We start from the raw sequence: 15,905 nt of genomic DNA, 5'->3' as shown, positions 1-15,905 counted from the left end.
TAGAGACTGGCTTGCTGTCTTTAAATTCCACTCAACGTGTTAAAGCTGCCCCTCCGATTAAGTATTTTATCGCCAAAACTAGACTCACTTGCTCTTGTGTGATACGGGGATCAGGATTTAATATCAGGGTTTTGTGTGGTCACACAGTAGGAGCTGGTGGCCATGGGTGGTGTTTGTTGTAGACAATGGAGGAGGTTACTATTTATTAGTATCCTTCAGGGTACCTTGCTTAAGACATTGCTCACGGAACAGCGGAGCGCTGGCCGAGTGTCCATGACCAGAATGCCTTGTGTAGAGCCTTGTCCTTGTCTAACTTTAGCAAGCTGCTGGATCTTGTAGGACAAAAGCAAGTTTTGGCACACCCTCAGCCTTGAAGAGTGTCATACACCTGAAAATGAGAGCCTGCTCTGTAGGACATTAGCATTTTATTAGAAACTCGAGTTTTCATGAAAACTGCTGGAGGCAAAGTTGAAGACTAAGTCTATTTGTGTTCCTACTTTTTTTGGGAGTGTGTTATGCTTGCTTAAGACATTTTAAAATTTAATTTAAATTTGTATGTATGGGTGCGTGTCTGTGTGAGTGTGTGTTACTTGTGTGTGGGTGCCTAAGAATGTCAGAAGAGGGGGCCAATCCTCTGGGGTTGCGAGCTGCCCTGCGTGGGTGGTGGGCGCCAAACTTGAATCCTCTTGGCCCCTGGGTCACGGCCCCAGCCCTTTGTGTTCTTTAGAAATGGATTCCAGTGGGGACTTCATGACACCTCAGCCACAGAGCCAGTTCCAGGGCTCCTTGGGTTTGTCTTGATAGGTCTGTGTGATGGTTTGGTGAGAGCTTCATGGCCCATGGAAGCACAAGACACCTTTGGACTAGGGACTCAGTCTTATCCTCAGTTTCATTGAACCATGATAAAAGAATGTTGGTATTGGCAATGGGCTTTTGAACTAGTGAACTTCTCAGAATAGTTTCTTTCCTATCCTAGCTCACAGAGAAGCCTCCTATTTTACTCAGCACGCAAACCTCTGGCCCTTTGCTGGGAAAGGCAGATACAAGTCATCTTAAATCCATAATGAAAAGGACTTCTTCCTTCCTTCTGCTTTGGGTAAACAACTAAAACGTGGCAGAAAATAAGCAATGCTGCCAACGCGTGTTACAGCTAAAATGCAGCAGGGCTACTGAGCATTCCCAAGGTTTCAGCTTCTGCTGTGCGTTTGGTTTAGACCCAACAGCTCTGGTGAAGTTCCTCCTTGTGTGTTTCCAGGGGTGCAGAGCTGGAGTCACGATGAAATCAGCTTGCCAGTAACATGCCAGTATTGGGTTACTTAAAAAAAATGACCTTTATTAATAGGTATCTGTGTTAGAATGGTCACGTGTGTTGCTCAGGTGCATCGGAAACCCTACAGCTGGAGTGACAGGTTATTGTGAGTCTCCTGACTCAGATGCCTGCCACCAAACTCTGGTCCTCTGCAAGAGCAACACGTGCCCTTAAAAACTGAGCTGTCTCTTCCATCCCCTGGATGATTTTCTTGTCTAATGTGCAGGCGTGTGTTTATTTTATGTCAATGATGCTGGCCTTCCGTGAAGCATTTTCCTACTTTGGTGGAGATCACAGTGCTCCTAATTGCTTATCTGCCACCTGGGTTAGAGCGGTAGGAGAGGGGAGGGGGTGTGGCTGGTGGAGGAGAGCTGGGGACAGGAGTAGTTTGGGTAGCTGAATTTACAAAGGAAGAATTTCCAAAGTTAAAAGTTGACTCAGTTAGGGACCATGGGTTTGTTTAATAGTGCCGCAGACTTCGACTGATGGGGATGTAACTAGGAACTCACGTAGAATCATAGAGACAGATGGTAGGGTCAAACAGAGGCTGGGAAAATGAGGAATTGAACATCAGTTGACAGACTCTTGTCGGGGACAGAGAGAGCTTTCATCAGGACACTGTGTTCTGAGCCGTTAGGATACCTTAACACATCAAGACTATAAAAATTCTGTAGTGTTCCTTTTCAGAGCACAGTGGACGTAAGCTAGAAATCAATAATAGGAAGAGACCCGGGAAATCTTTAAACACTTTAAGATTAAACAACACAATTCGCAGTAACATGGGGTGTAGAAAAAAAATCTCAAGAGAAATTAAAAAAAAATACTTTGAACTAAGTGAAGATGAAATCACAATTTTAGACATGAAGTAAAAATAGAACCTGAACACAAATTTATAGCATCAAATGCATCAAGCAGAAAAGAAATTTATAATCAGTCATCTAAGTAGGAGTGCATTAAATCCAGAGTAAGCAGGGTAGTAAAGAAGGGCCCAGGCTGACAAAACTGGGAACAGGAAGTCAACTAAAGCTCATGGAACCAAGAGCCCAAGAACCAGTTCTCTGAAATAAAATAAAATAATTAAATTTCTAGTTGAAGAGAGAGAGAGAGAGAACTAGAAACCACTGCAGAATGGATGGAAGGTCATATATAGCTACAGACCCTATGGACACAGAAGACACGGAAGGATGTATCCATGTTTCCACACTCTCTGTTTGAGTGAAGTAGACTCATTCCTGGAAACATACAATCTGGCAAAGCTCACGTGGGAGGAAACAGATGATCCCAAAGGTCTGTACATTAGAAACTTTAAAACTTAGTTTATTTTTATTTATGTGTACGAGCGTGAATGCCTGCATGGCTTTATGCGCACCACACACATGCGGTAGCCCGTGGAAGCCAGTAGAAGGTGCCAAGTCCCTTGGCACTGTGGACCACCGTATATGCCCTGGGAACTAAACCCAGGCCCTCTGCAGAGCACTAAGCAAGCTTAACCGCCGAGTCCTCTCTCCAGCCCCGACTTTAAGTAAATTATTCACAACCTTTCCAGCCAGAAAGCACTAGGTCCAGATGGGCTCATTCTGGTGGAGTCTTCCAAGCAGTTAAGGAGGGAAATATAGCAATTCTCTGTAATCTCTTTCAGAGGATGCAATTAGAAGAAACACTTCTCAATCCACACTAGGAGTCCAGCGTCACCCTAAGGACAAATGAGGAAAAGATACTTCAGTAAATGAAACTACAGATCAGTAGCTCTCGCGAACACAGATCCAAATAGCCTCAACCACAAACAGCTCACGAATGGAATCTAACAATGCATAAAACGAATTATATACTATAACCAAGTGGGATTTATGTCAGATAAGAAAAGCAGTTCAACATTCAAAAACAAATGCCTGTAATCCACATTAGTGGGCAGAGTCATACACATTATATGTGCTGCTATTGTTGGATGCGGAGGGAGAATTTCGTCAAACCCAAGCAGCCTCCTCTATGAAAGTCCTCAGTAGGTATCAGAGAGCTGAAATCACACAGTAGCATGGTCCTTTTAGAATTTTTTTTAACTTAATTATTTTCACTTAATGTTTGTTATTCCATGTTGTTCCATGATTCTGTGGATTTTTTTTTTCAGCTTTGGAACGCTTCACTGTTGAGCTCTCTGCTTGCTCACTCACTTATCACGGGAGTACATCTTGGTCTCTAAGCCTCTGCAGTTATTGATAAAACTGTCCTAAACAACAGAGTCTCTCTATAAAGTATGGCTGGAGGGATGTTTCTTTTTCATTTTTACTATTTGTTTATTTTTGGTATTTCTTGAACTAGGGCAGTGGTATTTAAAACTCTCTTAGTTTCACTTCACTTAGCTGACAGAAACTTATTTTCTGTTAGACCCAGAATGGGAGCCATTGCTTTTTGATGTGATTCTAAGTATAGATGATGCAATAAGACAAGAAAAGTTAATAAAAGATACACAGGTTGGGAGGGAAGAAACAGTTATCATTTAGAGATGAGATGCTCACCTCTAGAAAATCTTTAAGAAGTGACCAAAAAAACCCATTTTTGTTTTTAAAGATAGGGTTTCTCTGTGTAGTCCTGGCTGTCCTGGAACTTGCTTTGTAGACCAGGCTGGGCTCGAACTCACCTACCTCTGCCTCCCAAGTTTTGAGACTAAAGACTTCAGCAAAGCCAAGATTAAAAAAAATAATTAAATAAAGATTTTGGATACAAATTAGTATACAAAAACCAACTGTTTTCTTATTCACCAGCAATGAGTGATTAGAAACAGAAATAAAAAATATAATCATTTAAACTAGCAGCCCTTGACATAAATATGCTTGGGTATAAGTTTCATAAACCATGGTTAAGATCTATGTGAGGAAAACTATAAAGGGGTGAAAGACACCCAAGACCCAGATAAACAACAAAACCAGCATTGTCAAAATGTTTTCTCTTTTTATCTTGATCTTTAGAGTTAATACCATACCAATCCAAAGTCAAGTAGGTTAATCTGTAGAGATCAGCTCTTTACAGTTTACATGAGAAGCAGAAGACTCAGAATGGACAAAATGAATCATTCACTGTTGAAGAAACTGTGCGAAGACAGACGGCAGATACTACCAAACGCTAGGACTGGGAGTAAAGCGGTTGTATCAGTCAAGACGGTGTGGTATTGGGTGGGCAAGCAGATGAAAGGCCTGACTAGAGAGCCCAGAAACAGGCCGCATCAATCCAGCTAGTTCAGCAAACCGTTAGACACATCAAGAACAAGATAAAAAAAGAATCTGAACACAAACCTCACACCAAACAAACATCAATTCAGACTCATCATAGATCTGGGGAATAGATAAAAGGAGAAAGCTCCCAGGAGCTAGTAGACGGTCTGGGTGATTTGGGGGTGATGGCAGCTTCCTAGATACAGCTCCAAAGGGACATTCCATGAGAGATGGTTGCCAGGCTGCACTTCATGGAAAGAAGAAACTTCTGCAGAGCAAAAGACACTCTCGGAGAATGGCCAGCAGCGAAGGAGTATTTGCCAAAGTCGCAGCTAATGGAGAACAAGAATTCAAAATATACCAAGAGCCTTTGCAGTTCAAGAATAGCAAAATAAATGCCCACCTACAGAATGGATAAAAGATCGGAGCAGAGATGCCCCAGCATGGCAATCTCCAGACAGACAGAGGTCTCTGAGAAGGTGTTTAATGCCATAGTTACTTGCATGGTGCACAGCCATAGCAGAGTATTACACACCTGTAAGAAGGGCACAGGTCCATCAGACACCGGAAGGGGCAGCCAGAGCTGTCACTCATTCCTAGAAGAATGAAAGACTAGTACAGCCCCCCTGGGAAGACAGCTTACAAGGGAAGTATCTCACCTTGCAACACAGGAATCATAATTTCTGATAGTTGCCCAAATGAGTTGAAAGCTTATTTCCATATAAAAATCACAGACGGATGCTTTTTATCTCTAAACAGGTGGGCAACCAAGCAACCAAGACACTTTAAGTATGTAAATGGCTAAATAAGTTCTGGTATGTCCAGAAAATGGAATATTGTTCAGTACTGGAGAAGGACGAGCTTGGAAGCCACGCGAAGCCACTGGAGGATCCTGAAGTGTATACTACCAAGTGGAAGAGTACAGCTCCAGTAGGCTTTCCCTGGTGACTGCAGACACAGTCTATGGAAGGGGCCTCGCGATGCAGACTGAGAAGGAGCAAGGGGCAGTAGGAAGGCGTGAGGGCTGCAGAGGAATTGCAGGGCGGCCAACCTGTCGTGAATAACACGACAACAGTGGGAACCTGTCCTTACACAGCTGCTCAAACACACTCGATGTTCATGGACAAGAGTGAGCCCTAACTTCACCTCCATGTGTGGGTGATAACGGTGTATTGGGGTGAACTTATGAAGAAGAACAAATGGACAGTGGTGTGTCTTGTCAGGGCGAGGGATGGAGGGAGGGGATGGTGCACATGGGGGCTCTGTACTTCCTGCTTAATTTTTCTGTGAACTTGAAATGTCCCTAACAGTTATAACTTACCACTTAGAAATAAGAAGTATCATTGAGAGACATCCTGTGAGTCATCTAAGACCACATAGCTCATTTGAGGGGCAGGCAGACCCAGAACCAAGCTCCCAGTCTTCAACAGAAGACTGAAGGAGGGGCTCGTATCCCCTCCTGCCCACCCTGTGTGTGGGCCACTGATGTGTGAGATCATTTAAAAGCTAATGCCCCTGTGATGACCTGGAGGGTGACCCTCATTCATGTTTAATCTTCCAGAAACCTTTCCTTTTCGATTTAACTTTTATTATTCTAACGTGTGTGTGTGTGTGTGTGTGTGTGTGTGTGTGTGTGTGTGAACATGGTTGCAGTTGCCTGCAGAGCTCAGAAGTGTCACATTCTCCCGGAGCTGGAGTTACAGGCAGTTGTGAGCTGCCTGACATGGGCCCTGGAACCAAACTCCTTTGGAAGAGCAGCAACTGCTCTCAGCTGCTGAGCCACTTCTCCAGTCCCACCTTTTGGGAGCTTATGTGGACTTGGTCATAGCTGATTGGCAGGTCTAAGAATGTGGACTCTGTGTATGCGCATGCATTCACGCACATGTGCTTATGTGTCACTGTTTGATATTTTCCAGTTGGTATGTTAGTTATGAAGGTCTGGGAACATTTCACCACACTCTGCAGCATTCAGCGAATTCTTCATTCCTTGAGAACACGGCATGCAGAGGGAAAGATGTAGATAGGAGGATCATGTGCTAACAAGCTAGGAGTGCTGGTGCCCATTGTAACAGAACTCGAAAACCCGCTGGGAGCAAGTCCTAAGGTGTGATTGTCTGGGCTGTGGAAAATTCCCACTTATCCTCTCCTGTCCCTGAAGATATAGCAAGCCTACTAAGTGAGCCCTGGGTGCTGCGATCAGCTGCGTGGGCGTGCATCAGCCCTGGGCGCTGAGATCAGCTGCGTGGGCATGCATCAGCCCTGGGTGCCGAGATCAGCAGCGTGGGCATTCTTCAGCCCTGGGTGCGGAGATCAGCCACGTGGGCATGCATCAGAGATCTCTGTGAAAGCAGATGCTCATGTCACACCTCCCTCATCTGAAGCGGTACCATATCCCAGTTCTCTCCCTTCCTTGTCCTCCGCGATTGCTGTGGAATCGGCCCTGCCCAGCTGACTTCCTTTCAGCCTGTTCTAGAGGCCAGCCAGATTGGCTCGCTCGCCGAACGCTTCGGTGCTCAAGTGTGCCTTTGCATGTCAGTCAGCACACAGGAGCCCGCCGCCCAGTCCCAGGCTCAAACCAGAAGGGAATGGAAAGCTCAAAAAGAAACAGAATTCCGAGAGCGCTGAACGCTGGATAAAAGCGAGTATCTTTAACTTGAAATAAGATTTTCAACAATAAACTGTATCTCCCCCCCCCAAGGGCTCACGTAGCTCAGACTGACCTTGAACTCCTGATCTTCCTCCATTCATCTCCTAAGTGCTGTGATTACAGGCACGTACCACTGTATCCAGCAAATATGAGTAACTTTTTTTTATTGCTTTTTGTTTGTACTTAGGCTTATTATTGAAACATTATTTGTTTTGAGCCAGTCTTAATTTGGCAGACAGTGTTTACTTATAAAGAGAATGGCAATTCTTTGGACATCTGTGACATTGGATACTGTGAATGTAGTTTCTGGAGTTTTAAAAAGACAAGGTGTGTGTGTGTGTGTGTGTGTGTGTGTGTGTATGACACAATGTGGTCACTATGGGCACACTGCTGTAAGGTGCAACTAGACCACCCCACACTTGGTTGCTAAATGAGCACACATTGAATTGGGCCCTGCTCTCGTTTCTTTGGGCTACCCCAAAGGCTGTCTGCAGGTGGATCAGCCCTCAGAGTTTCTACCTCTGGGACCTCCTCTAAGCCTCCTCCAGTCTGCACAAGAGTGGTCCTCAATCGCAGATGGAGGGTTGCCATGGTAGCAACTGAACTGGGAAGCAATCTGCGTAGCAGTCATCCCAGAGTGCTGGGTGTTTGCACAGGCTGTGAGCAGAGAAAAGACCACTTTGCCAATGGAGGCACATATGTGGGTCACGTCAGAACCTGTGTGTGTGTGTGTGTGTGTGTGTGTGTGTGTGTGTGTGTGTGTGTGTGTGCACTGCTGCCATGCATGCCTTTGGTTTTAGAGAAGGTATGCTGGGATGAACAAAGATCCTCGGGACTTCCTGAGAAGTCTGGAAACTGTCTAGGTGATCATAGGCTGCAAATGATGGGAAGACTGAAAGACCCAACCAGGCAAACGCATTTGTCCCTGAGCACGAGGCCTTGCTTGGCCCTGCTCTGGTCATTTGCTGGGATGGGGTCAAAGAGGTCCAGTTACCAGTAGTAAGCTCAAGGGGCCTAATGGCAGGATCAGAATGTTCTAAATACTTTATCTCAGGGGGTCAGATGCCAATACAGTCAGCAGGAGTGAGGTTGGCGGTAAGAGGTGGGCCTGTCAGATAACGAGCTGCTCAAGTGGGGAACTAAACAACGCTCCTCCTCTGGCAGCTCTGTCAGGGAAAATGTGTGGATACTGTGACCTGGGTGGGTTCCAACGGAACAACTTTGAGACTTGCGTGGAAAGGGGACAGGTTCTGCTCTCCAGAAGGGAACTTCAGTATCCTGAGTGACTGACTTCCTGTCTTCACAGCTCTGTGAAACCTCAAAGTGAAATTTTCTGAAGTATGAAGCATTTGATAGGTAATAAAAACAGAGAAGCAGAAACTCAGGATATCACAGAGCTAATCATTCTGGTGAAATCAGAACTTCTGGGGATTTCCTTTGGTGTGCTACTTCCTTTTTGCTTTAGTTTGTTATTGGATGTACATTTGGACAGGGTTCCCTGGTACCTGGCAGACTCCAAAGATCTAAGTTCACTCCTGACTCAGGAGGTGATCTGTGGAGTCAAGAACGCCTCCCAAGTATTCTTAAAAGATTTCAGGTCCTTAGAAAGACAATTCTAGGGGGTCATCGTCCAGATGCGCAAGCAGCAGCCCCTTTGTGGGGACACTCATTCTGAGAGCCTCAGCAGGCGGACATGGTGAGCCGTGTGGGCTGCCCTAGCTGAGCAGGGGAGGGCGTTGCTCATTGTCACTCTCAGACCGAGGCACTGAGAGAGGGTGGGTCTGAGGACACTGTCCTCCCTTCTCTGAAAATCCTGACTAAACATCCAGAGGTTTAGATGGTGCACAGTGGGAATCTGAGATTCTAGTTCCAGTTGATCTGTTATTTGTATTTTATGACCTTAAATCTAGCACTGGCTTGCTCCGAAAGGGCTTTCAGCCTCTCCTCGGGTCTTCTCTTGGACTCCTGGGACACCCTGGGGGCCCTAGCTCCTCTGAGTGCTGTTTCACTCTGAGAAGCTCTGATGGTTGGGGTATTTATTCACTAGTGCTTGCTGGTCCAGGTATTTATATCGCCTGAGAAAAGCAGCCCTTCATAGTCTTACAGAGGTTGAAGGCATTGCTATCACAGTTTTCATGATGGGTGCTGAGCCTTAATCTTGAGGTGGGCACTGACACATGGGTAGTAGGAACTTGTCTACGTCTGAAGCTGATACCTGTTGACTCTGTGGCCATTGTCATCTGCCAACCACATGCACACCAGGATCCCAGTCTAGGGGAAGAGGGGCCAAGAGAACATGATGGGTACATTTCATCCGCAACCACCCCTCCCTTTCCCAGCGGAGGAGCAGATTCGCGAGCTAGTCTTATGTAGCATAGCTTCCCTTTCCCTGGGGCGGCTCCACACGAGTTAGGTGGCTGTGTGAAACTTTCTTTTGCTAAGGCAGTGAGGCCAAGTAGGAGTTTGGCTCCTTTTGCATTTCTTTAAGTTTCATGGTGTTGGACTTTGAGACTGTGTGACCTGGTTGTATCTTCCGAGTGGCTGAAGAATCGTGGAGATCGGCGTGGTCCCTGTGGCAGATGGCATTACCTCCGTAGTTTGGGATGTGGGACACATCTGTCGCTTGTCCGTCCACAACACGACATGCAATGATTTGTCACAGAATAGTTTCTTTCCCATCTAATTTCCTGGAAATCATTCATAAGAGGACTTGATATAATGCTCTCTCTCTCTGTCTTTTTCTCAGAAAATAGAACTGTTAAGAGAAAGAACCGAACTTGGCTGACTGGTATGAGAAATGTTTCCTTAGAACTAAGGTGGGTCTAATTTGTAACTCCAGACAATGACGTTTTAATATAGCCATATCTAAAATTACCGTCAGTGGGATTTGGTCTGCTTTGTCATTGCTATTGATCCAACAACCATGTCCCACCCTTCCGCTCCCCTTCAGCTTGCGGAGACTGCGTGAGTTCCCAGAGAAGGACAACTGGTCATCCGCATGCTGAGCTTCTAGCTAAGAGGCCAGAGAGAGCCAGGTCCAGTGTACAGAAATATTGACAGTGGCTCCAGGATCCTCTTCACCTCGTCGATCCATCTAGAGTTCCAGACTAGAGGAACCAGCAAGAGCAAATGAGGCCCCTCAGCAGCCGGTCCTTCTCTGTGCTGGCAGCTACTCCTGAGCGGACACCGGTGGACAGAACGGTCTGTGGAATTTAAGGCCCTTGGGCACTAGAGAAGTCATACTCAGTTGCTGGGCCAGGCGCTTTCCGTTCTTTCCAGCTCGTTAAGGAGTAGTTCTGCTCTAGCTGCTCCCGAGGTGGACGTCAAATCCCAGAAGGGTGTGTAGGAAAAGGAAGCCTCCTCTCTGAGAGCCCTGACTAGATGACCTACTCTCAAAAACATGTTTTCCTGGAAGTGACTCCAGGAGATTTGGGCCGGGAAAGGAGATCATTCTCTGAGAAAAACCCACGAGAATAGTGTAATTCTTAAAAGTACGGCTACATACTTAATGGTAGTATTGGTAATGGTACAGATGTTTGTGAGCCGCACAGTCTCTCAGCTACCCAGTTCTTTACACCCAGAGTCCGAGCAGCCAGGGCAATGCATGCACAGATGGGATGCCATGTGCCAATGAAACTGCTTATGGACCAAGATTTGAATTATCATTTTCTTTTGAGACAGGGTCTCATGTAGTGCAGGCTGGTCCCAAGTTCTGTATGGATGACCTTGAACTTCTGACCTTCCTGCCTCTACTTCCAAAGTGCTATAAGGGGTGTGTGCTAACATGCTTTGCTATGCAGTACTAGGACCTGTGCTAGGACCAGGACAAACCTGGGGCTTTGCGCAAGCTCAGAAAAAGCCCTCTACCAACCAAGTTACATCCCTGGCCCCTGAGATTTGAATTTTATATGTCCCTCAAATATTCTTGGTTGTTTTTTTCTCCCAAACATTTGGAAGTGTAAAAATTAGTGTTAGCTTGAAAGAGTGTAACAGATTAGACTCCCAGCATATTGGTGTGCCAAACTTTTTTCTTAATGGAAACATCCCATGCTTACAGCCTTGTGACCTGGATTTGAGATCATGATCTATCATTTACTGGCCTGGAGTTTTGATGGCATGACTCAGTTTGCTCAAATTCTACATTCCCCGATGATAAAGAAGTCGGTTACAGTGCTCACCCTCCGTGGGTTGGCGTTCCAGGAGGCACTTGTGGGAGTGTTTCTCACTCACTGCCAGCGTCAGGGAAGATACTGTGTTATTGTCAGGTATGCAGTGTCGAGATTGTTGTGCACATTGTCCAAGTCCCCTAGCAACCTTCGGACAGTCTCGACTTCTCCATGACATTTTGAACCACAAGTCCCCTCTGAGACACTGAAGGCAGACATATCGGGAAGAGGAAGGTTTCACTCTGGATTGCAAGGTGACATTTTCTTAGATACAGGCTGGATATAAAGTCTAACTCAAGATGATATTCCAGCTGTTCTGTAATGTCAATCAACCTGTCAATGTGGTTTATGTTTTACAACTCTACAGCTATCCGCTGAACTGAAGTCGTAGGAACGAGACATCTTAGCTGGTCATGAATGGGGGCCATTTCATTTGGAGCCACCTTCTTGGCTTCTGGGTTGTTTAGAGCATTTCTAGAGACAGGGAAGAAACAGCCTACTCTGGGCCAGTTGTCTGGGTAGGGAGTGGTCTGTTTGTTTTCATGTGTCTCTCAGCTAAAGGATCTGGTGTGTTTTCCTTGCTCTCCCTGCGGCACACCTTGGTCAGCCCGTCTCCAAATACTCCAAAGGTGCCCTCTTACATTCACGTAGAAAAGCAAACTGTGACCATCTGGGCTTTAAAACGGAGCCACAAATAAATTTCAATTAAAGTATAATGAAAAAAAAATAAACCCAGGCATGTCAGAGTCCTATGTTGATTAAACCTGTAAGAGAAAAGTTGTGCTTAGGAAACAGGTCGACGTTCTGGGAAAGTTAGGTACTAAATGAAATCAATAGATCTGGAACAGAGAGAGACCAAAACAGGGGGACAAAGAGGAAGGGAGTAGAGGAAGAGGGGTTCCACCTCATGGCTAGAGTCACAGTCATACCCTAACACGATGTTCAGAAGGACCTGAAAAGGATGAACTGATTCTAATGTGTTAGCGTGTGTTAGCATGTGTTAGCCATGTGCCTAGGGGGCTGCCAGAAGCAAACAGCTGTATTGATTACATAAAGTCAATCTGTAAATGAATAGGGACTCTCCCTAGGAAGATAATGGTAGGGGGGGTCAGTAGAGGAGGACAGCGGGGATCTCCTCAACCCCTCCCTTCCAGACGAACCTCAGGGAGCTCTTTTGCTCTGTTGGATTGGGGTCAATTGTGACAAATGTCCCCCTTGAGTTCCAGGGTCTTATCTGGACCATGGATCTCACTGTGCTTTATGGGGAAATAATGACTTGGAGACACCAACCAATTAGTCCAAACTATCGGAGGAGAGGAGGGAGGGAGAGAGAAAGAGAGAGTGAGAGCGCTCTCTATTGGTTGTGGATCGCTTAGTTCCTGGTATATTTTCATAGCACTTGATCTACTGGCGGAGAGAGGGACTGGGGATCGTGGACTTTAGAAAGGGGAGGCATTGGGGGTCCCTTTTGTTGTATTAGCTTAATGAAAAACCCCATTGACTACTTGCTTAGAAAATTCAGTCGTAATGACCTTCTTTCAAATTTTAACAGTAGACACAAAATACACTGTCAAACCGTTTTCTTGGTGAGTGTAGAAAAATAGACACGTTTGATAAGGACATTCTAATAAAAGGTCCTTCAGGAGCTCCCGTCTTTAAGGATTCTGAGCTCACGTCACACACAGGATTTTGCTCCTCTTGCGCCACCAATCACAGTGACATCAAGACCCTGAGAGGCAGAGAGAGACCTCCCATCAGAGTGTCCTGCTGAGGTCACAGCATGGCTGTGCACAGGCCTATTGTCCAGGTGTCCTGAAGAACAGGCAACTTCAAAGCTGCTCTTTCAGCCCATCAGTAGGGGAGATTTTGCCCTTCAGACTTCAGTCATAGATTTAAAAAGGCCAATGAGTCTTCAAGAGCTAAGTCAGCAGACATTTGGCAGCTTTCCCCACCTTTCTTTGTGCTACACAGGCCCTGCCCTGGGCTGCTGCAGGCCGGTGCCCCAAAGCAGGGCATCTTTCCTAAGGCTAAGATAAGGCCAGGCCTCTTGGGAAACAGACTCCCTCCTCCACCATCTCCGGCTTAGAGTGTGCAGAGAGAATGCATGACTTGATTGATCAATAACCAATGCCGAAGGGAAATGCTGGCAGGCGGGGAAGGGCTGCAGCCAATAGCTTTGTTTTCCAGAGTCAGAGGCAAGAAATAGTTGTTTGGGTAGCAAGATCTCTGCAGACGGAGAGGGGCAGCCCAGATGCTGAATGGAGAAACCACTTCCCATAATTCCTGTCTCTTGTAGACAAGGAGCCCAGATTACAGCAAAGCCCTGCACAGTCTGGTCGGGGTGGCAAAGGGGAACTGGGGAGCAGCTAGTTTGACCTCTTTGACCTCCGTGGGGCAAAGTCTCAAACTGAGCACATCTGCAGGAGCTGAAATAAATTTAGATCCTTCGATGCGTATCTATGATGTACAATGATGTTAGAGAACGGACAGTTTATAGGTGTAAAATCAATGAGAAAGATCGGTTACGGTGCAAAATCTCCACCTGCCCCCGACGCCTCATCCGAGAGTGTCTTTCCAGTCCACTTTCCATTTCATTTTGAATTTAGATTGTTATGCATGTTGCCTGCCTTCATTTGTTTGTTCATTCCCTCCTTCTCTGAAGATTAAAATAAGCTAGGGAGAACGGTTTGATGGTTGTTGCTTGTGCTCTTTTGATTGAGAGGCCCTTGGATTAGATTGCAAGTAGTGGAATATTCTAGTACTCTGGAAGGACCTTTGTATGCCAGACTCTGGCCATTTCATAACAATAGCGACAGTAATGATGAGAGGAGACTAAAAAGAACCCAGAGTAAGAAATGGCAAGGACAGGCCCCAGGGAAAGGCTTGCCCGATGACGTCAGAGAGCAGGGAGTTGGTAACGCAATATTGCCACCCACTGCATGACTTCCTGAAAGCCATGGCTTCACACCCAAGTCGCCTTCTGCTGACTTGTCACAGCCCACATGAAATGCCCGCAGTTTCTCATGGCTACATAGAAGAGCAGTCAATGATTTTACAGAAGGCTTTCTTAAACTGCTGTCCACCAAAGGGCTAGGGTTTATGGCGAGTGTCACGTGGGGGGCTGCGCTAGTCCCTGTTCCTGGTAGTCCCTCCCAGGCTGGTCAGAGAGACCTTTGTCATCTATAAACAAATACCATCCATTTTGTAAATGTGCCACGGTAGTTCAGCGTTTTGGATGGTGGGACTTGCAATCTGCGAGACCTCTGGACTGTTCTCAGACCTATGGCTTATTAGAGTCAACAGAAGGATCACAAGGGAACAGAACGGGACCCCAGCAGCTGTCAACCTGGGACCTGGAACGAAGGCCATGCATTTAGAGGGCTGGCAGTCAAGGGGATCAAAATAATCAAAAGAGACAGATAACAAAATAGAAACACCTACTGTACGTTAGGAGTCTTTTTTTTCTTCTTATTTCTAAAGTTATATATCTCAAGCTACATGAAGGATACATCTATGTACATTATTAGGAGTTCGGCTCCACAGTACTGTTGTGCATGCTGAGTGTTGTTACTAATTGCCAAAAGAAAATAATTCCATAGGGCAGATCTATGTACAGTGGTCTATCCTTGGCTATCTGGGTCCTGCACCCACAGTGTCTGAGTGGGCAAGCACCTGCCTTGTGCTAGGTGAGATGAACTGGGCTCTGTAAAACCAAAGGGACTACTCTGTGTGACCTATGGCCACGGTAAGCAGGTGGCCTCTGTGACACTGGGTAAAACCCTTGACAGCTCCTTTTAGTGACATATGTTGGACAATTAAGTGGGTCAGTGGATAAGTCTCTCCTGAGGGTGGAGACCAGGCTTGGGCCACAAATACAGGTACCCTGTCCCTCGACCAAATCCCTGTCTGCTCGTCCATCTGAACATCTGAGGGCAGGTAGGCATTTTACACCTCGAAGATTTGTTTTCTGGAAATGCCAAAATTAAATATAAATAAATCAAGATCAAAGTGATAGAAACAGAAAAGAGGGACGTGAGAGACAAGGAAGGGTTGTGTCTGAGGGGAGGGAAAGGCTGGCCCAGCAGGGCCTACACTTTGGATTCATTCTCTAGGTTTGCCACGTCACCATTCCTCTCCGTTTGTTCTTCCGGGTTCTTCTCCTCCTCTTCTGTCTCCAGTTCTGCATGTTGGTTCAGTTTGCTGGACACGGACCAACTCAGGGGCAGCTCTGCCCTGTTAGCCAGCTCAGCCAGCTCTTTGGCACTAAGGGACGGGGTGCTGGTCTCGTAGGTCTCATGGAAGCTGTTGTAGTCAACTTCGTAGAACCCATCTTCCAGCGTTAGGACGGGGGTGAAGCGGTAACCCCACAAGATCTCACTGGTGATGTAGGAGCTTCGAGCTTGGCACGTCATCCCTGTGGAGAGGAGAAGAGGCTTTAGTGTACATGGGCTTCCAAGGCCAGGGGGGCTCGGGGGCCTGAGCAGGGCTGCTGTGTGCAGACATTTATACTGCATGGTGACCTGTAGAGGAGGGTGACATCTCGGGTGCTATCTTTCACATTGTAGACACATGCCATG

The 15,905-nt window shown here is 46.3% G+C and overlaps 1 protein-coding gene across 4 annotated transcripts in view; it reads right to left on the bottom strand.

Moving 5' to 3' along the window:
• The window catches only part of Kcnj6 (potassium inwardly rectifying channel subfamily J member 6), a 243,770-nt gene that overhangs the window by 990 nt on the left and 226,875 nt on the right, over window positions 1-15,905 (bottom strand). For 2 of the 4 annotated variants that reach the window (XM_087898904.1, XM_085685814.2), the window contains exon 4: window positions 1-15,742. This exon is cut by the window's left edge and continues 990 nt beyond it. In XM_087898904.1, coding sequence (XP_087755030.1) covers window positions 15,417-15,742 — 326 coding nt within the window. In that variant the 3' untranslated portion in view covers window positions 1-15,416. The remainder of the gene's footprint in view (window positions 15,743-15,905) is intronic. The other 2 variants (XR_007229657.3, XM_048422940.3) reach the window with 2 other exon arrangements.

This window comes from Myodes glareolus, chromosome 2, assembly GCF_982192425.1.
Source record: "Myodes glareolus chromosome 2, mMyoGla1.1, whole genome shotgun sequence".
Classification (NCBI taxonomy): Eukaryota; Metazoa; Chordata; class Mammalia; order Rodentia; family Cricetidae; genus Myodes; species Myodes glareolus.
This window is presented reverse-complemented; position numbering and strand designations above follow the sequence as displayed.